The sequence below is a fragment of the Lissotriton vulgaris genome, chromosome 9 (genome assembly GCF_964263255.1).
Source record: "Lissotriton vulgaris chromosome 9, aLisVul1.2, whole genome shotgun sequence".
Taxonomy (NCBI): domain Eukaryota; kingdom Metazoa; phylum Chordata; class Amphibia; order Caudata; family Salamandridae; genus Lissotriton; species Lissotriton vulgaris.
In genome coordinates, this window is record NC_141697.1 from 1034749640 (window position 1) to 1034776982 (window position 27343).

The 27343-nt window shown below is 43.9% G+C and overlaps 1 protein-coding gene across 1 annotated transcript in view; it reads left to right on the forward strand.

Annotated features, from left to right (window-relative positions):
• The first annotated feature begins 5128 nt into the window (after window positions 1–5128).
• SLC6A11 (solute carrier family 6 member 11) overlaps window positions 5129–27343 on the forward strand; it is a 726232-nt gene continuing 704017 nt past the window's right edge. The window contains exons 1-2 of the mRNA XM_086938949.1: window positions 5129–5362; window positions 5836–6072. Of these exons, the coding sequence (XP_086795075.1) occupies window positions 5853–6072 (220 nt within the window). The 5' untranslated portion in view covers window positions 5129–5362; window positions 5836–5852. The remainder of the gene's footprint in view (window positions 5363–5835; window positions 6073–27343) is intronic.

Below are 27343 nucleotides of genomic sequence, written 5' to 3' on the forward strand. Positions count from 1 at the left end.
GGCAGCACCCTTAAATCCCTGCTGGTTCCTTTGGTGGACAGACTTAACTGTATTGATCGTAGGCTTCAAACCATAGAAATGGCCACTGGGGAGTTGATGAATCATCTTAAATCAGGGCCAATTTCACAGAGGGGCCACAACAGTAATGGTGGGGGTGTACCTTTAGCTACCGCCTCCCCTCCAACCATTAACTTGGCTCCAGTAATTCCCCCCATTGTGACTCAGGCACCTGCGGATGTGGCCAGGGTTGATTCCCCTAGAAGTAGTGGCACGGATAAGGAGAAGGCGGAGTGGCCCACAGCTGAGGGGAACCGTGTAAGGTGGAGTAAGGTAGTCAACCTGCCCCCTGAGGCGGCTCCCCTGGTAGTGGTCCTAACTGGAGTCCCTGAGCTCAGCGACTCTGTACCAGAATCATTTTCCTCCTTAAAAAACGAAGTGGTTTGTTGGCTGAACACCTACAGACCCCTTCCTCCACACAAGGCAAAAGAAATTGTTATGGTCAGAAGGGTCCCATGTGTGGGCCAAACTACCAAAAATATCAAAGGGGATTGTGTGCTCGTCAAGTTTAGGAATGCGGGGCTAGTCTTCCATATTTGTAACTGGGTGGGTGGTAACAGTTGGCACCACAATTCAGACCTATCCATATCATTTTTTTATCCACCACCAAATAATCCAGCTGACCTAGGGTGTGAAGATGGGTGGACAAGGGTGGGCCCCAGGAGACACAACAGAGGGTCCAGGCCAAATTTTCACAACACCCCTATGTTTACCAATTATTTTCATAACAACAGGTTTAGTCCCTTGGTTCAGGTAGACTGACTACAAAGCGTAGACAGAGTGGGGGGACGGGTTGGGTTGTTGAGTCACATGTACCAACAGTCCACTCAGGCAGAGGGTAATGTGTTGAATAATGATATGGGGACAGTGCAGGGGGCATGGTGTGGGTTTACGAACGACCCCTCTGACATGGGGGATTCCCTTCCCAACACAGTCAACACACCAAGTGGGGTGTTGGAACACTCTATGCCAACCTCATATGCTACCACTGATAAAACACCCCTTAAAATCCTGTCCTGGAATGTTGCAGGGCTATGCAAAAAATTGGCCTGCCCAGAGTGGGGTTCCTTCTCTTCCAGGAAACCTGGGCTAGAGAGGAGCAATTTCGGTGCGGTTTTGCCTCTTTCTCTGTACCCGCGTGGTGGGGGGGGAGGGAAGACCATCGGGGGGGGTTAACAATCTGGTTGAAAACATACCTGGGGTGTAGTGCCAAGGTTTTAGACACCACCTCGGAGGATGTACAATGCATATTATTGGAGTGGTCTAATGCCTCCTGACTCGCTCTGGTTAATATTTATTCCAGACCAGTGAGCATCGCAGCCGAGTCTAAAACCATTGATGAGCTCTCCTCCTTCCTAACGAGGATCTCTCAGGGGGTCACTGTTGTGTTAGGCGGAGACCTCAACTCTCATTTTGAGCCACTGGCGGACTGGATGGACGGAGTAATTTCGGAGGGGGACGACTACTGGAATATACCACAGGTGGTGGGTCCCCCGCCGAAGTCATGGACGCCATTGGCTCTTCAAATTCTTGCCCTGACTCTAAACCATTCAATTAGGGCATGTAACAGCCGTGTAAAATCAGATACACCCGCAAAGTACACCTATATTAAACCCGGCCAAGAGGCTCGCCTGGATTACATATTTGGCGAGACTCATGCTTGGCACAAGGTCATTGATTTCAAAGTGTTAACTAGGGGTGAAAGTGACCATAATGCTTTGATCCTAGATTTCCTCTCCCCTGGTATCGCTAAAGGCGGTCTCAGGGGAGGGAGTGGATTAGATAACCGGGCACTCATTTCAAGCAATAGGCGAAGAATCAGATGGGCCAAAGCAGTAACCCGCCCAGAGCTAGTGGCTGACATTTATGCCCAGGTAGTCCCGGCACTGGAAGCTGTTGCTGCTTTGACCACCCAGCACCCCTCCCCTGCAGTATTTGTTAAACTTGGGGTTCTTTATCAGGAATTGACTAGTAGCTTAGCTGAGATCCTAAATCCCCCGGGAAAAGGAAAAAAAACAGGTAATAAACCTACCTGGTTTAACTTGGCTTGTAGGAAGGAGAAAGCAGACCTTCTCAGTGCCCTGAAACAAAAAGATAATAGGGCACTGATAAAAGAAAGGAGGGCAGCATACAGGCATCTAACCCATCATGCTAAAGTTGAGTGGGAAATTGACTACTGGGTCAATTTAACAACGTCCCTGGCAGAAAGAGACGCCCGGAACTTTTGACAAATTGTTAATACCGGGTCGGCTGACCCTGTTGCGGCTATGGCCCCTAATATCGCTGCAGAGGTGTGGGAAGATCATTTCCTTACATTATACCGGGAGGACACCCTCCCTGGTGATCTGGACCCATGGGCACCGGCCGCCAATAGCCATATCGGATTAAATGAACCTGAGTTTTCGCTCGGGGAGGTTGAGAATGCCATCCTTAATCTGCCAACAGGTAAAGCTCCGGGCCTAGGTGACCTTTTAAAGCATGAACCTGTTGTCTGGGCACCTTATTTAACAGCTATTTTTAATGCCATTTGGGGCGGCATGGCGGTACATAGTACTTGGCTGGGGGCAGAGATTGTTCCTATCTTCAAGAAGGGCTTGCCTCTGCTCCCAGCCAACTACAGGCCAATTAGCCTCATTGACGTGCCCCAAAAGCTCTTTGCAAGGCTGATCTTAAATCGCCTTTTAGACTGGCTCGAGGAGCACTCTATCTTAAGCCCTTACCAGGCAGGGTTTAGGAAGAATGTCTCCACCATGGACCAGATCTTTCGTCTATATATGCTTTTTTGGAAAACCGTCAAGATTGAGGGTGGGTCACTATATACTGTCTTTGTTGATCTCCGTGCGGCCTTCGACCTGGTCCCACGTCAGAAGCTGTGGACTGTGCTTGGGGAGCTGGGTGTTCCACCCCCACTCTTGACAATGTTAGTCCGACTCCACGCTGAGAACTTTGCACAGGTTAGGTGTGGTATAGACGGTTCCCTGTCAGCTCGATTCCCCTTTGGCAGGGGGGTAAGGCAGGGGTGCGTCTTGGCACCTACCCTGTTCTGCCTCTATGTCAACTGGGTATTCACACACCTGGATGCGGTACCAGATAGTGATGTCCCAAGGCTTGCTGGGTCCCAGATCGCCGCGATTATGTTCGCGGATGATATCCTATTACTTTCTGAAACACCAATGGGTATTCAGCGAGTTTTGGATGGGTTTGTGTCCTTCTGCCAGTAGTGGGGTTTGGAAATAAACACCTTAAAAACCAAATTCATGATCTTTAACACCCCCCCCGCAACAACACGCCCAAACCCTGTGATAGGTGGAGTCCGGTTAGAAAGGGTGCACACTTTTGATTATTTTGGGCTTACCCTTAATGAATCATTTACCTGGGTCCAGCAAAAACGGAAATCACAACTTAAGCTGACTCAGATAGCTGGGGGCATTCTAAAACTCCTGAGTAAATCGTCTGCTAAGCCGATCGGCCCACCGCTGGAAATTTATAAATTGCGGGCACGTGGGGCAGTGCCCTATGGGGCCGAGTAGTGGGGTTACAAGAGTGGTCCAGCGATTACCGTCGCGGAGAACAAATTTATAAGACAGTTGGTAGCGCTGCCCTTGAGTACTCCACTAGTGCCGCTAAGACTTGACTTGGGCCTCAGACCTATAGAAGAAGAAATGGACCTCAGACCTCTAACATTCTGGAGGAGACTCTGGGTTACCCCAGAGTTGAAGAAATATAGGCAAGAGCAAACTGAAGTTCTAGGGTTAGCTAATGTGGGCAAACTCCCTTGGCTCAAGCATGTTAGGGAGGAATTCGAGAAGCTCGGCCTTTCGTCAATGTGGTCAGATCCGGAGCATACTTGTGCTGGAATCTCACGAAAACAGCTGGTTCAGTTGTACCAGGAAAGCAAAATGGCTCATTTTTTGTCTAGTGCCCAATCGGGTACTCTCGCGTCCACGTTCCTATTGACCAAGGACTCTTATCATTTCAAGCATGTTCTTGATGTCGTTAGCCCTGTTGTCTCGAGGAAGCTCTTTCTCCAATGGCGGCATGGTTCGCTACCTATTAGAGCATTTACGTCCAAGTGGTGCCCATCATCCATCAAGAACTGTCCAGGGTGCACCGCAGAACTGGAAAATGAGGTGCATGTTGTTTTCTTTTGTCCAGCCAATTCTCATTGGACAGTGCCAAGGGCCACGCCAGGTGGTCTTTCAAGACAGGGAGTGTACATAGGGCACGTCCAAAGAATCAGACTGTGTAAATGCTCGAACATCCAGGTCACTTCATTCTGCAACTTCTGAACGACCACTCGAACAAGACACAAACAGGAGTTTTTCAAATAGATGTCTGAAACTCTTGAGGGAGGTTGAGTGGTATAATAAGGTTCTTGGGTGGAAAATGTGCCAACCGTGTACTTTCTCATAGATTTTGCAAGAGTAGCTAGCCCACGAGACAATAGTATATTATTCACACAACGTAAACAGTTCTGAAATGAAGGGGCGTGATATGCACGTGCGCGTCTTCTACTTGCCTATCCTCACCCCACTTTAATTCTGAGAGCAGATAGTGCCTACTCTACCGTGGTCCCGTGCATACTTACACGCACACTTCATCAGAACATATGCTCAGAAACAAAACGGATGCTGGTTCATTCGTTGTCGTTTTTGTGTCCATGTCTTTGCAAAATGCGGCATAGCATCTTTTTCTTTATTTTAGACGGATTTGAACCTTTTCAGCGGCAGGGCGCTTGAATTCTTGAGATATTGCTTTTACGGCTTTTAGTGCCACGGCTCCACCGCTCTTTGTATCCCCTCGAGCTGCGAGAGGCGAGCAATAGCCGCCCAGGATGTGATTTGTAGGGGTAGGTCTTGACTGGTGCTCCCCAGCGAAAAGCCATCTGATCCACAGCTTCATTTCATGGGCAATTGAAAGGCTGCGTGGCGCTTCGACGCTCGACACAGGGCTGGCGCTGATCCACGGAGAAAGAGGGAAGGAGAGAGTAGGAGAAATAGACTGTGAGAATAAGGGAGGGGGTAGGGGGAAGACGCAGGGGGAGTAGGAGGAGGCAGGTTGTTATCAGATCACTCAGGCAAAAAGCAGAACATTTGCAAATTATCCACTGCGTGTGTAGCAAGGGAAGGAGCGTCGCCACAACCAAGGACCGAAAGACCCGAAATCCTCTCACAAAAACGTAAATACATCTCTGTGCGTAATTACCTCACGCTCAACCCTTAACTAATCGGCGCTGCATCGATTTTTTTGCTGCTGCAAGACGGGGAGACATCACTCACTCCACCAGTCACAACAGCACTTACTGGTGAGTAGCGGGACGCTTTCCTCTGATTTTGGGGGGCTGAGTGGGTGTGGGGGGGGGGGGGGTGTGGGAAGGGCATACTCTTGTTTCCATCTGCCTAATTGTCTCTTTAAGTGGAAGATACAGAATGCTGTGCTGAGATCAATGCTGCCTTTCAGACTGTGTGGGTTCTGTTGCTTGTATTATTCGGTGACTAGAGGGCTCACAGGTTGGTTTTTTTTGCATGTGTAACAATAATGGGATGGTAGGAAACGCACATTGGACTCTCAAAACCAGCTTAGCGCGTAACCACATGTTTACCATATGAAGCTTTCATTAGCTGCCAGCCCCTGAACTATGATTTGAAAGTTTTAATTAGCCGGCTGAGCGTTCCGAGTGTATTCAGTGGCACGCATTTTTATGTAGCTGCTTTAAAGGGAAAGCAAGCGATTCGAATAAAATGAAAGCTCTTTGAAGATTCGTTTCATTTCTCCTAGGCTGAAAGGGAGTCATCATGACAGCTGAAAAGACTATCCCGGTAATTAATGGCAAGCCCGAAGATGCTCTGGACCCGGAAGCGTCCAACACCAACCTGGTCCACAGCAACGACAAGCAACTGAACCAGAGGGGCCACTGGAACAACAAGGTGGAATTTGTGCTGTCCGTGGCCGGGGAGATTATAGGACTCGGAAATGTGTGGAGGTTTCCTTATCTCTGTTACAAGAATGGAGGAGGTAAGATGGCATCACGGGGACGGTAGTTCCTCTTCCTCACATCACCCCTGTGCATATTTCATAAAACAAGGCGCGCGCTGAACCTGTTTGCATCCTCAGCTGAGGTGATTAAACAAAGCGAAGGCATCCGCTGATTGGGCTGTCAAAGTGTCTTACTGGTCAGACTCTCTCCCCGGGATCGCTGCTGCACGTAAGCTGTTAATCAAAGATAACATATTCCTGGGAGAGCCTAGGTAGGCGGTGATGCACCACAGAGCTGGTTTGTTTACTATTCAACCACGGGTTACACTACGTGACAGGCTTCTGGCTCCAACACACTGGTGCAGTGAGCTTTGGCTATCTGTTGCAAAAAGAAGCCATCTTTGGAGTATTAAAATCATTTTTGTACCAAAGTCGGCGCAAAGTTGTTTAATAAGTAATTGTTCCTTGAATGGAGGAAGTGGTCACATTAGAAAGATGCGAAGGAGAAAGTCATGTGTATGCCCATGCTACAGATAGTGACGTTTTGTGCAGTTACTAATGGGGGCGAGATACAGGGTATACATAATCCATATATCTCTTCTTTTTAAAAAGCTTCTCTTCCATGGGATTGGTCGTGGCCATTTGGCTTAGGCATGTTCCAGAGGCACAATCAGCAACAAAGACATTTGTGCAAAATGTGCACATTTAAAAAGCATTTTTAAAGGAACAAAGGGCAGAGAAATGAACATGGGCTCAGAGAAAAGTGGAAAAATGAGTAATATAACTAACTGGTGATAAACATGATGGTTGTTACACTCAAACACATATGTAGATGCTCTCTTCCACCTATACAGCCAATATTTGGTTTTATGTTAAAATAACTAAGACATTTCGCCCTGTGCCAGAATTTGTAAATATCTTTTGGCGGGAGAAACGCATTTCATGGACTAGGAAAATCCACAAACTGAATGTGATTTTTTGATTTGGTGATAAAAACTCATTTATTTTTTGGGCAACGTGCTAAATATTGACCAATGTGCTGATACCAGTTGGGATTAGTGTACGCTCTTACACATTACAGCTTAATTCATTGATTTATTCCTTGATTCATTCATTTTTTGCAATGACTATGCCAAAGGCCACATGTAATACTTAATGAAACGCTTCAATAAATACATAAATAAATAATTAAATTCATATATAAATAGTTCTATTTTGTTTTGAAATAAGATATGTAGTATTTTCAAACCATCCCTTAAAACTATTTCAAAGCTAAGAATTTGAGGGCGATTACCTAGTAATATGCAGACACATTAAAGCTGGTGCAGCAGTCACAATATATGCACACAGGTCCTGCAATGGCAGAGGCCTGAGATAGGTTTGCAAGGCTACTTTGGTGTGTGGCGCAATCAGCACTGCAAGCCCACCAGTAGCATTTAATTCACCAGCCCTGGATATCTGAGACACCACTTTACAAGGGACTGGCAGGTAACTTAAATAGGCCAACAGGTGTAGACCAGTCTTACCATTTTTAACATAAAGAGCACATGCACTTTACGATGGACAGCAGTGCTAAAGTGCCCAAAGTCCTAGACCCACCAACACCATGTCAGAAAAAAGGCTAGGAGAAAGGCAAAACATTTAGGGATGACCCTGCAAAAAGGGCCAAATCCAACAGAATTTATTATTACTATTCCAACCATACTAAACTTGACCACGCTGCGCCTCTCATATCAGGAATTACTACTGAAACACTTATCAGGGAATCCCCAATGCATTCCTATGGGAGGTCAGCCCCACAGTAGTGAGAAACCAAAATGGCTGTTTGTCACTACCAGGACATGTCACACACTTAAGGTACATGTCTTATCTTTTACCTGAAATGCACCCTGCCCACAGGGCTAGCTAGGGCCTACCTTAGGGTGACTGATATGTAGTAAAAGGGGGGTCACAGACATGGCACACACACGTCACAGCGGCAGTCACACTGCGCGCACAGGTCCTGCAATGGCAGAGGCCTGAGATAGATTTGCAAGGCTACTTTGGTGGGTGGCACAATCAGTGCTGCAAGCCCACCAGTAGCATTTAATTCACCAGCCCTGGGTATCTGAGACACCATTTTACAAGGGACTGACAGGTACATTAAATAGACCAAACTGGTGTAGACCAGTCTTACCATTTTTAACATAGAGAGCACACACACTTTACACTGGACAGCAGTGCTAATGTGCCCAGAGTCCTAGAACCACCAACACCATGTTAGACAAAAGGCTAGGAGAAGGGCAAAAAGTTTAGGGATGGCCCTGCAGAAGGGCCAAGTCCAACAGGGGGAAATTACCTTTGCTGGTACTCTGCTGCAAATTTTAATTCTAAAGCTTCCAAATCCAGATTGAAGCACATGCATGTGCATAAGGCAATTGTTCACTCAGTTAAGTCAACTCTTAGACATGCACAAGAAACCAACTCAGGTATAGTAAATTAGAGGAATTAAATAAAGTGATACATTTGTATGGATCATGATTTGTGTAAGAATAGTTGTTTCTCCCCCCTCACCCCATTTGTTATAATGAAGGTTGCTATTGTACTTTCCCAGACTGACAGGACTATCCACATCTGGATTAGTCAATTGTAAATTTGAGATAAAAGATACAAGCAGAAACAGGATTGGAATTTTCCGAGATAACCCACAAAGTTATGATAAAACCTATTAAAGATATTGGCCTGTTTTTGTAGCGCAAAATTAACATCCATATGTAAATATGCCACCAAAACGATTGCATAAACACTTCGTGTTTCACTAGTCAGTTTTGCATGCTCTCTCTGACTTTTCCATGTGCAAGTCTAGTTTATGCCTGACGACTAAAAAATAATTAAGAAAACAATTTAAAAAATGAAAAATAAGACAATTACATGAAAAATATCAATTTCTTTTTTGTACATTTGGATATTTTCAAATATATGATGCATTATTGTTGTATTGCTTTGTGGAATATTTATGGACCACACAATCATTAGTACGGACTTTCTGCACTTTTTGAAAATCTGATGGTGACTTTCCCTAACGGTTCCAATATTTCTACCTCAGATCAGTGTCAAATTTGGTTTGTGCAGAAGAATTGTCAGCAGATGGTTAATACATAGTATTTAGTTTTAAAGAAATGTCGAGGGATATTATGACATACCTCAATAGTGGTTATTAGTAGAGCAAGTGGAGTGCTTTGTCGGTATCTTCTTTCAAGGTATCATGTGTTGTTCAGGTGTACTACTGTATATTAACCACACTATATCATTTGATTCAAGAGTGCGTTTCTAAAGTTAAGTTATTGAACTTTTTCAAGAGTTTACATGATCTTGAAATGAATTTCAATATTATGATGAGAAATGAAAAATTATATCATGACCCATGTTCTCGAATTTGCAGGTCTCTAGTGACATAGGAACGTTTCCCTTTCTGTATTGAAATATCTGCTTGTATCTTAGTAGTAGAAGAACGTGAACTTAACATTGTTAACATATTGCATTTGTGAGAGAACTATGTTGGAAAGTAAAGTAAATGGGGTGGAAACATTTAATATTGTTTAATTATGTTTCAAAGTTCATGTTAAATGTTCAATGTCATCCAAATCTGTGTGCACAATTTTAAAAAATTGTATACAAGCAACCAGGAAGTGCAAAATGATTACAAATGAAAGAGTAGAAATAATAATTACATATAATCAGGCATATTTCATTGCGTTACATAAAGGGACAGGAACAATTCAAGCTCTATTCCAAAGCTTGGTCACAAGTACAACAATATAACAAAACTTGACAAAAAAAAGAAAGGATAGTTGGAAGGAAAAATTGACTTGATTTGCTAAATGACATATCAGATGACAGCACATAAGATAGATGGTAGCGCAATCAAGTATTGGGGCTTACAAGTTGTACATGTGTAAACAATGTAAATACAATTATATCAAACATGGTGGCTGTCTTGGAGCAAATGTAGCTGGGTGAGATTAGGAAAAAAAGTTTGAGTGTGCATATCTTAGAGTAAAGACTCAATTAAGCATAGAAAGGGCAGACAACTTTTGCAGCAGTACTTTTTATAAAAAGGTAGTAGTAGCACCCGTTTATTCAGTGTTTTCTATTTATAGGTGACAGCTGGGTGTGACAACTGATAAAGGATATTACACTACTGATAATAACATTTATGGATTTCAGGGGATTGACATAGAACATCTCAAAACAGAAGTGATAGGTAAAAGCCAATAAGGCAATATATGGCAAGGAAGGAAAATATGTCCATGTTGACATATTAAGATGGTGACAGTAAGTCACAAATATTTCCATGTTGACATATTAGGATGGTGACAGTAAGTCACAAATCTGGATTTGGCATAGCAAGCAGGATTTATGGAATCATTGAAGGAATGTAATAGGAACCCTAAATACATGTTTATTTACCAGAAGAGTTTATATAGTCAACAGCTGTAGCATGAAGAGAAAAGAAAGACGTCTGAATATTGGGCCTGCGAATCTCAGAAAAGTGATACTGATGAATGTACAGAACTTAACAAGAACACTGAAATGACACGAGATACAATAATAGATTTGAAACTGCCAAAGACAGGGCCTGAAATTCATTTTCTACAAACAACTACAGTGAAGGTGTTTATAATACAATTATGAAAGGTGGCAGAAGATTCAAGAATAACCCAATTGGAGGGACATTGATGCCGATCTTACAATGAGTATTGAGGTAATCAGGCAGGCGAAAGGCTGGGTCACACCCTACACAGTATAAGAAGATTTACATATCTTGAAAGAAGTGCAATTTTTGTTATATTTCCTGGACTGAAAACAGTCTTAGGGCATCATAGATGATGAAAGATAGGGGAAAACCAGGATTTATAATGAACCTGTGATCTTGAAAATATAATGAAAAAGGCACATGTGAAAATAAATAGAATTTTGCAATGGGTATGCAGATCTCTTTTGGGAGAGGTTTGGTACTAGCTGTTTTACAGAAAAGAGCAACATTTTGCTATTAATGTAAAATTGAAGAGAAGAGAGAGAAATAATGGTAAGAGAGAGTTACTTGAAAAGGTGGCCATAGATACCATTAATTTGTAATAAGATAAATCATTTGAAGTATATTGTAGGCCAGTGCCTGGATACCCTCAGGGGAGATAAGCTGTACCATACAAATTGACATAACATTACATAGTGTTGTACATTGTGTGGTTTGTTAAATAAATGTAAAAAGCATACAAGAGAATTTGAAAAAAACATGGGTCTAAGAGATTGTGTATGCATATTTGGAAAATGATATTCATAAGAGAAACATAGTTCATAAACTGGGATGCATTGACCTGAATAGTTTTGAAAGTGAATGTGAGTGATATGCAGGAGTGGAAGTAGTTAAATTAAAGGCAATCACAATGTCTTTATGACTTATCAAGAATGAAACCCTGAAATTTGTGTTTTTATAGATTTTTTTTTCCAAAAGATAAGATATACATAAAAATTACAATATTGAAGACGTTAGAAGAAAAGACTTGCCGGATGATCAGGATGATCAGGATATTGTAAATAAAATATTGTCTGACAGAAATATTATGTCCTAAATGTCATAAAAAGTATCACTCCATTTGAGATATTAACCACATCGGTGCTTATCGTATTCCCCCTCCTGTGCTGGAAAACGGTAAATCCCATTATCCATGACGAGCTCAGCTCGTCATGAGATACTGGAGGGTTACCTCATGACGAGCTGAGCTCGTCATGAGCGTCGAAGGAGTTAATAGATCATCGATACCCAATTGAAAAATATTTCAGTTAATTCTATTTTTACAATATTCCGACGCACAACCAACTAGAGCAACACAGCAATACAAACTCATTCCGTATTTTCTTTTACTTCTCCATTCCACGCATTAAGATACAATATTGTATAAGACGAGTTTAATAACAAGCAACATAAGGCAGGAATTGGAAAATGTACTGATGTCGTGCTATTAAGCTTTGAAAAGCTATGAAGCAATATACATTTGGAAAGAAAATGGACATTTGTTAAGCTGTGAAAAAAATGTTGATGTTAATTTAAATGCCACTGGCTCAAATTGATTACATTATTCCCCTTTTCACCTCACAAAATGTGGAATAGCAACAGGAAGTAACAGACCTATGACAGAATGAATTACAGGAAACAGCCATATTCTGTTGCAACACACAACTAATCAAATTAGCACATTTTATTAGTTTGATGAACAATAAATTATGGTTAAACAAAATCTTTCCAATCTGTTGTTGCAGTTTGTGCCAGTCAGAAACTACAATCTAGAGCCTGTGCTCCTTTGGAAGTTCCTAAGGTCTCTAAGAGGGTTGTGGCAGGTCGTCCTATGGGGTCCTTCATACCAAGCTGTGGAGTGATCTGCCTGTACAGATACATGTGTTCTTTGACTTTTATCCCTTACAAAAATGTTTACGTTTTTGTTAGCACTTTCTTTCTGTGCTCCTACCTTAGTGTTTCTAACACCACTAAATACCTCTGCGTAGGCAGTGCTCTGTAAATAGAAACATTACAATAAATAATAACAATTGCTAATAAGAATCACATTTAATTATTTACAACACATTTTTAAAATACACCTAATTTGGTTATTAAGTAAAGCTCCGGTTAGCAATTCATGAAAAGTAGCTTGCTATTGAAACTCTCCATTCATGATTTCCCTGGCTTTAGTGGTGGCAACATTGCCAAACTCATGGGTTTACACTGCCAGAGATGCCAGTAAATTAAGACAGCAACAACCATAATGCAAAACAGTTCTGCAAAAATATAAAATAAGACAAAGGACGATTTAAACATTGTGATGAGATAGAAGCCAGAAACGAAGTACAATATTAAAGAACAAAAATATATTGACTCATCTGGAAAATATTCTTTACTTTCTAATAGTGTTTTAGAATTAGTTTTGTATATTTAATGTGTATTTGAAAGGAAATTGGTTTGGAAATATTCAGGAAAAAGTATGTACTGACATATTTTGTGTTATGGCTCTGGCTGAGTCAGGCTTCTAAGTGCCATCCAACAGAGTTTGTGCCCAAAGGGTATGATTTATCTTAGGGCATCATTTCATTTAATTGTATTTGTGCGAATAATTCACTCAGCAGAGCGCATTTCATAGCACAGAACACCCATACTATTATTTATAGGTCACAATTCTATGAGAGTGGAGAACAGTTATCAGAGCATTGCCTTGAATTCTTGCTTCACGAAATCGACTTTGTTTGCACTTAGTATGGAAATTAATTCTGTGGCTCAGACATGTTCATGAAATCATCTGGTACAGTTTCCTTGAGAAAGCAAGCAATCCATTTTGTAAACTATGCATCTCTGCTATGCAATTTTGCGGTCACTTGAATCCAGCATGTCTAAACAGTCTTTACACTCACTGATCCGTGCCATAAAACATTTACCGTAACAGATTGATACAATAATAAGGCTTTTGAATGAATTTGAATGTTACTTTGAACTGGCCAATGAGTGCAAAATTACATTTTGAAGGGTTTTCTAGTTTGCCAACACTGTATTAGCACTTGATGCCTCCAACTCGGCTTTTGTTAGTGGCTCACACTACTGCACTCATGAAGCAGCTGCACGTGAAAACAAATGGTCCTATCATAATGCATTCAGGGCTGTAAATATAGGTGCATGTTGAAAATACCTTCATGTGTGCCTGCCAGGAATTCACAAAAGGATTTATGGCAGGCATACATTGATTTACTGATACAGATTTCTCTGCCATGATAGCAGAGACATCTATATCAGAAAAAGCCACACAAGGTGTGGAAAGTGAATGTTCCAAAAATGTACCCAAAAACATGAACAATTGGGACATTCACACACTTCTTTCAGACTCACCAACCCTGGAAATAGTCACATTTTCAAATGCCCAGGGTTGGCATAATTCTCCTCGAGGATATGATGGGAGTCTTTATTAACCATGGATTTTGAGGAGGGGGGATGAAGGAGAGACACAAAATGTTCATTTGAATAGGGCACTGTGTAGATGTCACAGATGGGGAATAGGAGCCTGTGGAAGATGTCACCTGACAGTCCCGGTAATACGGAATATAAGGAGGGGGTTGTACCCAACTAATGTCACTGGGACCTGGGTGATCAATGCGTTAAGAAGGAAGAGTCCCAGTAATCAAAAGACAATATACAATGCAGAAACTATAATAAACCAATCACAAAAGAAGTCTATTCACACTGTTTTAATCACAATGTGAATGGTTATGACAAGTATATAACGTATATTGACATGTGAAATATAATTCATGAAGTGCCCCAAAGGTAGTAGAAGAACAAGGGAGGGGGGAGTGTTCTTGTGAGGAAATAGTGGAGGGAGGAAGAAGGAAAATTTTATGTGACAATTAAATCAAACAATTGGCATTACTCGTCCATGTTACACAATATGTGTAGGAATGAGGACCGCAACGTTCAGATAATTATTTCAAAAGAACAGCATACTCCAACAAGTTCAATAAATGAAAGGTCAGGGCGTGGAGTTGGTGATAAGGGTGGTTGTCGACGTTTCGACCCTCTATTGCGCAGGTAGATTTATCCTTGCTGTAGGGTCTTCATCAGGACGGGGGAAAGGGGGACACACCTATTCAATGTAAAATATATGAATTAAATACGAAACGAATCCCAAACTAGTTTCAAAAAAGGGGAAAGCACATCAGTATTTACATGAGGTCGTAGGGAAGAAAGCAATTCTTGCGACATAGAATTCATAAGCCACACATATAGATGTCCGTGACTTTACTTAACTCAATACGTATTAGATTCACCTTGCACAAATGAGTAATTATGCACTGACTAGAAGTACTATCTAGAGGTACTATGGAGGAAAGACGGAGTGTTGCCAGTCCGAAACCACAGCAACCGGACAACAAAAACCAAGGATTCAAGAGTTCGACTAACAATTAGTCCGTAGCAGTATGGAAAACTCACCATAAAGAGGCATAAAATCAGATCGTCGTGCCATGTGACGGCTGGGTTCAATTAGATCGTCGTTATAGTGAAAGAGCTGTTGATAGTCAAAAAACGGCAAATCACTAGACACTTGCCCATGTACATTAAATTGACGTATACTATACTGGGATTAACGTATACTATACTAGGATAATCTAATCTAATTGAACCCAGCGTCACATGGCACGACGATCTGATTTTATGCCTCTTTATGGTGAGTTTTCCATACTGCTACGGACTAATTGTTAGTCGAACTCTTGAATCCTTGGTTTTTGTTGTCCGGTTGCTGTGGTTTCGGACTGGCAACACTCCGTCTTTCCTCCATAGTACCTCTAGATAGTACTTCTAGTCAGTGCATAATTACTCATTTGTGCAAGGTGAATCTAATACGTATTGAGTTAAGTAAAGTCATGGACATCTATATGTGTGGCTTATGAATTCTATGTCGCAAGAATTGCTTTCTTCCCTACGACCTCATGTAAATACTGATGTGCTTTCCCCTTTTTTGAAACTAGTTTGGGATTCGTTTCCATATTTAATTCATATATTTTACATTGAATAGGTGTGTCCCCCTTTCCCCCGTCCTGATGAAGACCCTACAGCAAGGATAAATCTACCTGCGCAATAGAGGGTCGAAACATCGACAACCACCCTTATCACCAACTCCACGCCCTGACCTTTCATTTATTGAACTTGTTGGAGTATGCTGTTCTTTTGAAATAATTATCTGAACGTTGCGGTCCTCATTCCTACACATATTGTGTAACATGGACGAGTAATGCCAATTGTTTGATTTAATTGTCACATAAAATTTTCCTTCTTCCTCCCTCCACTATTTCCTCACAAGAACACTCCCCCCTCCCTTGTTCTTCTACTACCTTTGGGGCACTTCATGAATTATATTTCACATGTCAATATACGTTATATACTTGTCATAACCATTCACATTGTGATTAAAACAGTGTGAATAGACTTCTTTTGTGACTGGTTTATTATAGTTTCTGCATTGTATATTGTCTTTTGATTACTGGGACTCTTCCTTCTTAGTCCCGGTAATACAGCTGGAAATCTGTGTCTCGTGCAGCTTTGAGGTGTACCTCTGGGAATGTTTGTAAAGTGTAAAAAAACGAAATGTACATCTAAGTGGAGATGTAAGTCTTCGTCCATATATATCTAAATATTTTTGAGGATCCGGTCCAGTGTCTCCAAATGAGAACACCCGCATTCATTGTTGATGTGGCCACCCCAAACACCATATTTAATGTTGCGTCTTCTGGTAAATGCCTGTAGCCAGAGGGTACAGGAGGTTAGGGAGCTATGAAAAAGGGTTTCAAATGAAATCCATGCTTCGCTCTGACCAGGGACTGCTTGTCCATATTGGGATTCCCGTGGATAGACTCTGACATCAAGGCACTGAAGAAAGTTGAGGTTAGGTCCCTATTTTACTATTCCTAAAATTCTTTGTCCATACCCCTAATAAGATTCACGTTTGTTATTGAAAAACAGCAGAATTTCCTTTATACATTGTTTACATATAAATTATAAAGCATAGCCATTACTTTAAAAGGGAGATGGGCTCTGATTCAAGTGCACAACACGAAAACATATAATTAAAACAAATTAATATAAACAGGCAAAGCGATCTCATTAAAAAAACACTACGATAAAACGACTGAAAGAGAATAGACTGATACACAAAAAATACTTAGAGGAAAGTTTGACACTACATGAATAAAGACGAGCATTTCTAGGAAAATGATGGTGGCTTTGCACCTCACCGCTCAAGGCTGTCTTCATTTTCAAAATTTGCCGCAGGGGTAGTTAAAAGGAATAATTAATGAAGAACGTTTCTCTCTTTACTGTGGTTTTACACCCAAGTCTTTCGAGCTGCAGAGATAATGTTTGGTTTCCTTCTAACTCTTTTTAATGCAAACAAATATGCTTGATCAATTTGTTATTTGATTACTCAATCAGTCAAATAATCGTTATTCGATCTAAATAAGGTCATATAAGAAAACACAAAATAGGCACATAAAACAGTGTAAATAACACATTGTAAAATTATTTGGAAGTAAAAACACACATGATAAAACGCTTCATTTTTCATATAATTTTTTTCCCTCATTATAAACTCACGTCCATAGATTTTCTGGTTCTGATAGCAGATAAAAAAAGGCATTATAAAACATACATCAAAAGAGCTCAGTAATTGCCGGTGAAAAAGAGCTTCTCTACCCTGACGGTTCCCTAACTGTATTAATAGGGGCTTCAGAAAGTGCTATCGAGAACATTTATACAAACAGCAGAAAAAGATAAAGTGCAGTAGTGACTGTTCAGATTTGTTGTCACATTGACATAGTGATACGTCATTCACCTCTATATTAGATACATTTCATTTTTAAAGTATGTATATTGATTTTATATATATGAAAATAATAAACAATACAGATTACCTCACCTACATCCAACAACCGGTGAGGGAGAAGAAATAGAAATAAAGACAGAGAGAAAGTGCACAGATTGGGAGACTCCGAAGAGTGAGAAGGCGATCGATCGGGGTGAGGGGCCAGGTAGATTGAGGGGAGTTGAGTAGCTTATTGACATCTGTAGGTTGGGTCATGGTGCCCTTTATGAAAGATAGTGATGTTTGGTTGTACATGACAAATTTCGATTGTGTGGGGCTTATTGAATGGAAGGCAGATCTAACGGTAGCAGGAGTAATTTGCGTAGGAAGGTGGGGCATGTCAGCTCCCTGAATTCCTTACCCAGGTATCTAATACAGGGTCCCCATTTTTTGTCAAACTGTGGCAACTGGTTCTCTGAGACTGCTGTGAGCTTTTCCATGCCCAGCAGGTCCCACAGTTTGTGAAGTCAGCCAGTGTTATGTGGTACTGTATCCGTGCCCCATGTACTGAGTAGAGTTTGCTTAGCTGCACATAGGGCTAGTGTTATCCCACATCCCCTCACCTCAGGGCATTTGGGAAACCCAAAATTACGTATCTTGGAAACCAAGAGAGAGTAGTGTTAAATATGTCATCTTCCGTGTCTAATACACCCTGCCAATGAGCTTGTATCCTGGTGCGATGGCACGTTAACGTCCCATGTCCCAGCAACCCATCCAACATGTGGGGTCTACCCTCCACTTCCAGTGTGCAGTGCGTTCTGTTGTGTAATACCAGTCGTATACCAGTTGGAGTAGAGTCCCGTTTCCTGTGGTGCTGTGTACTGCTGTGTTTGCTCGCTTCTGAATATCTGACAATACTTTTGCTTTGAATTGCCTTCCACATTCTTTCTCACATCTCATTTGTGCTGCTGGTTTTGTGTGAGTCTGTGTCACATTAAAAAAAGGTGTATATGTCAGACAGAAGTCTTTTATTTGAGTGTCTAGTGTTAAGCCATTTTTTGAATGGCAATAGAGGTCTGCTTGCACGTGGTTGCAGCCACGGTTGCATAACTGTTAGACCTGGCATCTTTGGCGTGGTTTCCCCTCACTTTTTGCCTCTACCTCCTATATTTCTGACGCTGTGTTGGATTTCGTTTTTGGTGGTTTAGATGCTTTGAGCACTTTGCCACTGCTGATCAGTGTCAAAGTGCAAGTGCTCCCTGGGTAAATTGTAATCGGTTATCCATGATTGGCATATTTGTTTTACCAGTAGGTCCCTAGTAAAGTGCACTGAGTGTGCCAGGGCTGGTGATTCAAATGCTACTAGTGGGCCTGTAGCACTGATTATGCCACCTACATGAGTAGCCCTAAAATGGTGTCTCAGATCTGCCACCGCAGTGCCTGTGTGTAGTTCCTAACTGCCATGCTGACCTGACCAGTGTCCCCCTGGCCTGGCCTAACCCTTCCCATTTTGTGCACATAGACACCCCTATGGAAGGCTCAAGTTACCCCCCCCCCCCCCCGGGCAGATGCAGTGTATGTGAAAGGTAGAGCATGTACTAATGTAGGTGGCATGCTCTGATAGTAAAATACTGCCAATGTTGTTTTTCACTATTGAAAGCCTATCTTGCCCATAGGCTATAATGGGGAATGCTGTGTATAAATGTTTACCTGCATATCTTCCCATAGGAGCAAGATAGAAAATTGAAGTCTGGTATCCCTGAACTCAGAATTTAATAACCTATCTTTTAGGAAGGACAGTTTTTGAATCCTGTGTTTGAAAACAGCACTTTTAGAAAGTGGCTGTTTTCTTGTCTAACCTTTCTGTGTACCTTGGCCTGTTTGTGAATTGACTGTCTGGTCTGTGAGTGACATGGGCTGGGGTGGCTCCCAGAGGCCGAGCGAGTCAGCCCTAGGCTGAATAGCTTCATTTGCATCTTGAGTGGTGGGAGGGGATAGCACCTGGGCCTGAATAGGGCTGTGCCTGCCTTCCACAATGCTGGCTCCACCTCCTGCTGGGAGGCTGACAACCCTGCCCCTCTCTCTCAAAGGAAAGAAGAAGTCAGGTAAACAAAATGATCCAGGACTTACCCGAACTGGTTTGGACTAGGTCAAGGCCTCTCTGCCCTCAGAAAACAAAGAGAATATTGGTATAAAAAGGGCTACTTAGACATCAGAAAATTAGATCATCCTGTAATCAAGAAGGAACCTCTGCCATGGAGAAAGCTGGGAGACTGAAGAAGAAGGACTGAGCTGCTGTAAGGCTGACCTGAAGTTATTTTGCTGCCAAGGAGAGGGGAAGGACTTTGCTGTTGCTCTGTCCCCTTGCTTGAAGAGATCTCCAAGGGCCTGAGAAGAGCTGGCCTCCTGTTAAGAGGTGCCGGAAACAAAAGGACTGAACCCCCAGCTTCCCCCCTGAACTCTGCTGTGTGAGATATCGCCTGCCTAGAGTGCTTGATCCATTTGTGGGGCCTCTGGGGGTTGTTTCCTGCTGTTTGAGGAGCTGTACAAGAAGAAAAGAAGAAGATCTACAATTTGCATGCATCGCTCGCTTGCGGAGCGCAACGTCGACAGTGCAAGAGAATTCCAGTCGCCGCTAAGATCGTCGCAGCACCTTTTGCGGCTGCAAGAAGCCAAGCATCGTTCGCTTGCGGAGTGCATCGCCCCGGTGCGGGAAGATTCCTGTTGCTGCAAGTATTGTCGCAGAGCCTGTCGTCGCAGTGATGAATCATCGCACCGCTTGCTTGCAGATAGCATCACATCGCTACGAACATCGTCGCGGAGTCCAGCGCAAACGCAAGGAGGGGCTGCGGCAGAAGAGGATCAACGTTGTGCTGCGCATCGTTGCTGCACCGAAGATCGGCGTCACCCGAAGATCTTCGCATTTGCCTGTGCGAGACGCATCCAACCAGAGAAGCTGCGAGCCGGAATCCACACAAGGTATCTCATCACTCCCCCTACAGACTGGATTTGTCGCAACACGTCCGCTGCGTGCAGCGGGGTTGTCGCATCACCTCCCCAGGGACACAGGAGGGACACACCGCTTGTTTTTCGATGCTTCAGTTGCCGCTTGGAACTTTTTGTCGCATCTACAGGTACTTTGGACTAAAAGTGACGCAACTGTGGTTTATTTTGATGCAACTGTGGATTATTTTGACGCAAACCCTAGAACTCTTTGAAAATCATATTCTTGAACTGTGTATGTTGGATTTTTGTCGTTTTGGTCTTGTGTAGTTAAGATAAAGATACTTTATTTTTCTAAACTGGTGTGGAGTCCATTTGTGGTGTTTTCACTGTGTTACTGTGAGTGTTGGTACAAATACTTTACACATTGCCTTTGATAAGCCTCTCTGCTTGTGCCAAGCTACCAAGGGGGTGAGCAGGGATTATCTAAAGAGTGCATCCCCCTTACCCTGACTAGAAGCAATGGTCCCTATTTGGATATTGGTACCTACCTCTGCCAACTACAGACCTCCAGATCTAACAATAGCCCAATAGTGAATGGTCAGGTATTGCTAAAACGCTGAGGGAGGTAAATAGATCACTCACTCTTTAACAGTTTGCAAGTTGCTACTCTATGTAGGCTGTGCCGTGGAATGCTGGTGGTAAATCTGTATTTCCCATTATTAGGGTTAATGGGCAAATCTGGCTGGATAGCCTCTTCGAGAGTTGCACTGTGTCCCAGGTGCCCACTGTGGACCGGAGCACTGGGAAGACATGTGGCCGGTGGACCTGGGGAGCCAACGGATTTTCCATTTGTGAATCACAGTGATGGCCTAGTCGATGAAGCACCAGTGCTTCACGGTAGAGGATCTAGCCCACTCAACCAGGTTGTCCTGCCCCCGGACGTGCTCTCTGGCAAGGATCCACAAACCTGTGGTTTTGGTGCACGTACCACATAGCTAATATGCCGAGACAGACGTAGTGAATTGCACAACCCACCGTGGTTGTATGCAGTACATACTGAACAGCCAATACTACTGGTTCAGTATTTTAATTTTGATTTATTCACGTGTTTTACATGTGTTTTCAAATATTTGCACCTAACCCCTGCAGTAGCTGAAAAAACTGACCCTGAAGAAGGCTGCAACACTATCTAGGTCCCTCTGGTCGAAACATGTTGGTCAAGTGATTTACACATCTGTCTCTAATGTCGGCATTTGTGTTATCAGCTCCTCACTGTTTTTAATCCTGACACCGGGTAGCCGAATAAAGTTACAATATAGCTAACCCTGTAGCCAGTTTTAAACTCACATATCACAGCACTGCACTTTTTTACACATACACCAAGCTCTCATAGGGGTTTAGTACACCCCGCCTGACTCAATAAAAACATCCCTGAGCTCCTCCCTTGTAGAGGGGGGCTGTAGCCCACGCAAAGACTAGGTATTTCGCGTGAGGAGGCACCCCTATGATGAAGCATAACACCTCTGGTGTGTGAGGTGAACCGCCCTGAAAAGGGAACCCCCTGTTTCGCATGGTAGGTCATATTCAAGCAGTTTATTAACCTTCTTCCAATTCGTACCCGTGACTCTTTTCTTGTGTGACATTAATGTGGTGGGGAGTCAGCTCACGCAGGTCCTTAAAACTCCTGAGGCCCTCAAGTGTATTGATACCGGAGCTGCGCCACCTGGTAATTAAGTTTAAGATGGGGGAGCCTCAGACCACCATCCACAGGGGACAGGAATGTCAGTCACTTGGGGATACGGCTCCTTTTCCCTGCCCGTATATACTGTCACAACAGGGGTTGCAGTTTATTGAGTATATGTCGGGAGGGCAGGAGGAGCAGGGTTTGCATAACATACAGAATCCTGGGTAGGAGTGCCATCTTGACCGCCACCAAACTACCGAGCCAGGACAGCATATGGTCTTTCCATTTCTGCAGTTCCGTGCACATCTACCAGTAGGTGTCTATAGTTGCCATTGGCCATCTGTCTAATCCCGGAGTGGATATGGAGGCCTAAATAGACTACCCCCTGTGTAGCCCACAGGAAGGGGAAGAGGCGCCCCAGGGTTTCCAATCTGGAGCTAGGATTGTAAAGTTTAAGAGTTGTTATTTTTGGGCATTGATCTTGAAGCCGGACAACTTCCCATGGGCATCTAGTTCTTGTAGTAGAGTCGGTAAGGAGCGGAATGAGTCAGATAGCGCCACCATTACATCCTCGGCATGTAATGCCAATTTGTGGTTCCTGCCACCCATAGTCAAGCCATTGATCCTTGGGTTTGCTTTCACCACCCGTGAACGGTTCCATATACAGAGTAAATAAGAGTGGGGATAAAGGACATACCTGCCTTGTTCCCCACTCAATATCGAAGGGCTGGGATAATACGCAGTTGACCCGGACTGCTGCCTGAGGCTTCAAATAAACACACCATATCCATTGTATGAAAGTGGCACCCCAGTCTGAGAGGGCCGCTACCCCGTCTGTGGATATCCCGTATGGAGTCTTCTAGGGATCAGGTAGTCAGGAAGAAATCAATTTGAATATGCATTTGGTGAACTGGTGAAAAAAAGGAGTAGGACCTCTTTGTAGGGTGGCCCTTGTGCAAAATGTCAATGAGACCATGAGTAAGCAGTTGGCAATGTCCTTGAGGTGATAACATGCTTCTGTGGCGCACCCTTTGTAATGAGCGATCTAATGATGTATGTATGTATGTATGTATGTATAGGCATTTATATAGCGCACTACTTACCCGTAGGGTCCCAAGGCGCTTCGACCGCTGCGAAACCCTTCCTGGCTTCCCTGAGAGATGGTCCCTTAATGGGTATCTCCAGGGTGAGACCAGGCATCCCCGGCGGTCTGGTGGGGCCGTTAGTGAAGATGAGGCAAGCTAATGCCCAGAGTTGCCGAGTGTGATCGCTGATCAGAGTGGGCACCGAGGCGAGAGAATTATCGAGTCCGCTGACCCTGGTCCAGAAACCTGCCGCGCCGGGAATCGAACCCTGGTCCCGGGCCGTCCTCTGCTCTCGGGTCTGCCGCCTCTAACCAGTGAGCCACACTACTTCTGATGTGTCCATCACCAGATTAAAATGTCCCCCCAAGAGGACATCGGCATCCATGGTCTCCATTACCAGGCCCATGTCAACCAGGATGCAGGATTCCTGGTGGCGGTTGCCGGTGTAAATGTTGATGGGGCTGAAAGTGTAAGACCCTATGGCTATGTGGAGGGTTAAAAGGTATCCCAGGATTTCTGCCTCTGTGTGGAGGACTCTACCCACAAAATGAGTAGCTATGAGGATCACTACCCCTGCCTTCTACCCAACCCCTTCTGAGAAATACTAACAATCAAACCAGCGCAATCTCATATGTTGACAATTTGTCTTAAGCAGGTGGGGGTCCTGGAGCAGGCAGATTTTGTATTTAGATTTACGCAGCATAAATAGGAGAGCCAGGCTTTTAGCTGGCACATTAAACCCCCTCACATCATAGCTAAGTACCTTAACCAGCAGTCAGGAAAAAGGTAAGGTGAGTGGTGAGGAATCTGTGCCCAACTGTCCCATCATTACCCTTGGGGCACTGTACGGAGGGAGAATATAAGGTTAGCAGTAGCAGAAGGTAATCTAGAACATCTAGAGAGATAAAAAAGGACAAAAAGAAAAGAACAGCTAGTACACTGGAACTTTTCAATGATCCCCACTCTGCGTTGTCCGAGGCACAGAGAACAGGGTCCATGGAACAAGCGTCAAAGAGAAAAATCCATCAGGTCACTGGGGTCATGAGCCCCACCAGCCCACAGGCACATCCTGATTCCAAGCATGCAGTTGGGCCCCCAAGCCCATGTAGACAAAGGGGAAATGTTCTGCGGGCACACGTCCCCCCAGGATGCCGCCTGCATCACATGCCCAGAATCTATACCTTATTCACTTGTCGGCTCTCCCAAAATGTCGTTTCTCTAGAGCTGTCCTAGCAGGACTTTTTTTTCTTTATGGCTCTTTGTGTTGAAGACCTTGGTTGTCTTCTTCTGCTTTGACCTGAGAGAGTGCTGTGTCTGTTTCGTAGCAGTTGTTATCTTATCGGTGCAGTCGTCCTGATCGTCTCCGGGGGCAGTGGCATTGAGGTCTATCAGATCTTTTATGTCCTCCATGGTACGGGCAGAGCAGGTCTTGTTGTCCCATACAACGTTGAGGCGAAAGGGGTGGCCCCACCAGTAACGGAGTCCCTCCTTTTTTATAAATTCGGTGAGTGGCTTTAATTGACAGCATCTTTGCAGTGTAATGGGGGAACAGGACCTGGTAAAGCCATATCTTAGTACCCTTAAAGTCTATAACATTGTGGTCCAGAACTGCTCTCATGATGGTTTCCTTCTGTGTGTACTGGTGGAGGCACGTGTGGATATCCTGATGCATCCAAGGGGAGCGATCCAATATGATATCCGGTAGCGCAAGAGTGAGGGCCACATGATGAAAAAGCCTGCGGACATAAGCCTTAAGTTCAATTGCAGCTGTGAATAGTGTGACCCCCCTTGATACATATGTTGGCTCTCCTGGACCTATTTTCTACTCCCTCCAGTTGATACCTGAGTTCAGCATTCCTATCGTGGAGGTCCAGGAGTTCTCGTCGATGAGCATTCAGTTCTTCATTCCAGGAGTTACCAGCGTGTTTCAAGGAGTCAACCCTGTGTTCAATTCACACAAATTTCCCCCTGAGGTCTTTAAAATACACCTCTATTTCCTGTTTAAGGGTTGCAAAGTCTGATCTCAGTGTGCCAAAAAAGGGCCTCCAGGAACGATCTAGTGACGGAGGCTTCTTCCACCTCATTGTCTACCGGGGTGGCCTCCGAGGGCTCAGAGCCCATTTCACTTGCAGTTCATTTAATTGGTGGGTGTTTAGAAAGCCTGTCCTTTATGGAGCCCTCATTTGTAGTGGTGGTCTGAGGGATAGTCATCATCAACCCCCAAGGTGCCCACTGTCTCTCCTGGTGCCGTATCACACCTTGTGCAATTATCAGGGGGCATGGCAACAATGGCTTTAGCCTGATGTCCAGGCAGCTCACTACTCCACTTGTGCTGAATCTGCCATTGAGGCAGATGATGGTCTATCTGCAGAGGCAAGTTCGACTAAGAAGGTGGCACTCGGCCACCCAGGGCTCAGCGGTCCACAGGGCTGTACACCACCAATGTGTTACTCTTACGGGGGCCCGATGATCAGGGCTTTCTGATCAGGGCATCTCACCCTGTGGTGCCCCCTCAGGTCTCTGATCCTATTCATCGGTGCAGGCGTGTGGGCGAAGTACAAGAGAGTCACCCACACTCAAAGACCTACCGGGCCTCCTCTTGCCGCAACTGCTGCCGCCACAGCCAGTGAAACAAGATTCCCTCTTGCCACCCTGCACTCAATGCTCATGGACTAAGGGGCATTCACAAGTCAGTTTGGCACTCCTTCCACGCCTTCGCTGCTTCTAGGTTTGGGCTTCATGGGTGCGGCATCACTGCGGGGGCGTGGAAGAGCCACTCGTACTTCCTGGCCAGGACGACTCACCTCAGAGGCCTCCACACTTGATATCGTGCAAATGCACACCCGGGCTGGTTGCTGAGCATTTGAGGGTAAGAACACAGCACCAGCTCCTGCACGCTTTGTACACTGACTCTCCAAATCATCATGAGTTGGCACCGGTCCTTTCAGCCTTCACCCTCTGTCAGTCTTCTGGTTGAGTTATGCCACTGCCATCTTGTATCATCTTCATCTTGGGGTTTTGGGAGGCGTCTTCGCTCTACAGCCACCTGCAACACGTCACTAGCAGCTTCATCCCACTCAGGCAGCTCCCACGGGTCCAAACACCATTTTTGCAGGTATTCCGGGCCTCAAGGACCACCGCTGGTGGGATGTATGACGTTACAACGCAGGCTATTACAACGCCTGCCTTACAACGCGGTTTTTACATCGCATACCTTTACAACGCATAGCGCTTAGAGGTGCTGGATAGTGAAAAGTTTAATTTTCGATTCCAACTCCAGTCCCCGTGGACACTGGGGAAGGTGTTGGATAGAAAATTAAACTTATTCCCTATCCTAGAGCGCCCCCCAGCGCAATGCATTGTAATGGTTTGCGTTGTAATGACCGCGTTGTAATAGTAGTGCGTTGTGAAAGTTTCGTTGTAAAGGTTGTTCACCCCGCTGGTGCTGTTAGATAGACAGCAGATGGCAGAGCTCATGGAGGTCACCATCTTGGCCATAAATACATTATAAAAATGCAAAGCCAATGTATTGTCCCTGCTCTAAAACAAAATAAAAACTATCTCTTCTATTGAGAGAGATTTAAGGTTAAGAATAAAACAGTTTCCACTGATGCATAAAATCTAAAAGAATACTTTTAGATGGTTCAACTTTCATTCTAATTTCTTCACAGTGCTCAAAAAAGTCAGCTTTAACATTTAATTTAGCTGAACTATTGATGTAACTGGGATCGTTATACGGAGTGGACAGCCCCAGAGTGTCTAGTGATTTGCAGATATAACTGAGCCATGGAATAGAGGCACTATTTCCCAGGCTGAGGCAATCCAAAATGATGATCCTCCACACAGATGTCGCTGGGTTAGTCCATATACTGACCCACAGCCATAGCAAGGCCACCTGGACCTTGTTTGCAATATATACCTGTTTGAGCTCAGAACAGATGACAAAACATGGGGTAGATGGTGGTAGGTGCGAAATTCTACGAAGAATGCTATTTTCCTTCACCTCCAGTGAGGTACTGTTATGAAGGCCCCAAATCCCGGCTCCATGTATGGCTGTCGAAAAGCACTGAGAGCTGTACACTTCCACCAAGTGTGAAATAGTCCCTCTGCTTCCAGATCTAGTTTAATTGAGTGCTGCGCCTTCTGACCTACTAAGTGTAATGCAGGAGCTATTAAGCTGAGATTGCGAAGTTCCTAGACAGCTAAATAACAAAAATCTCTAA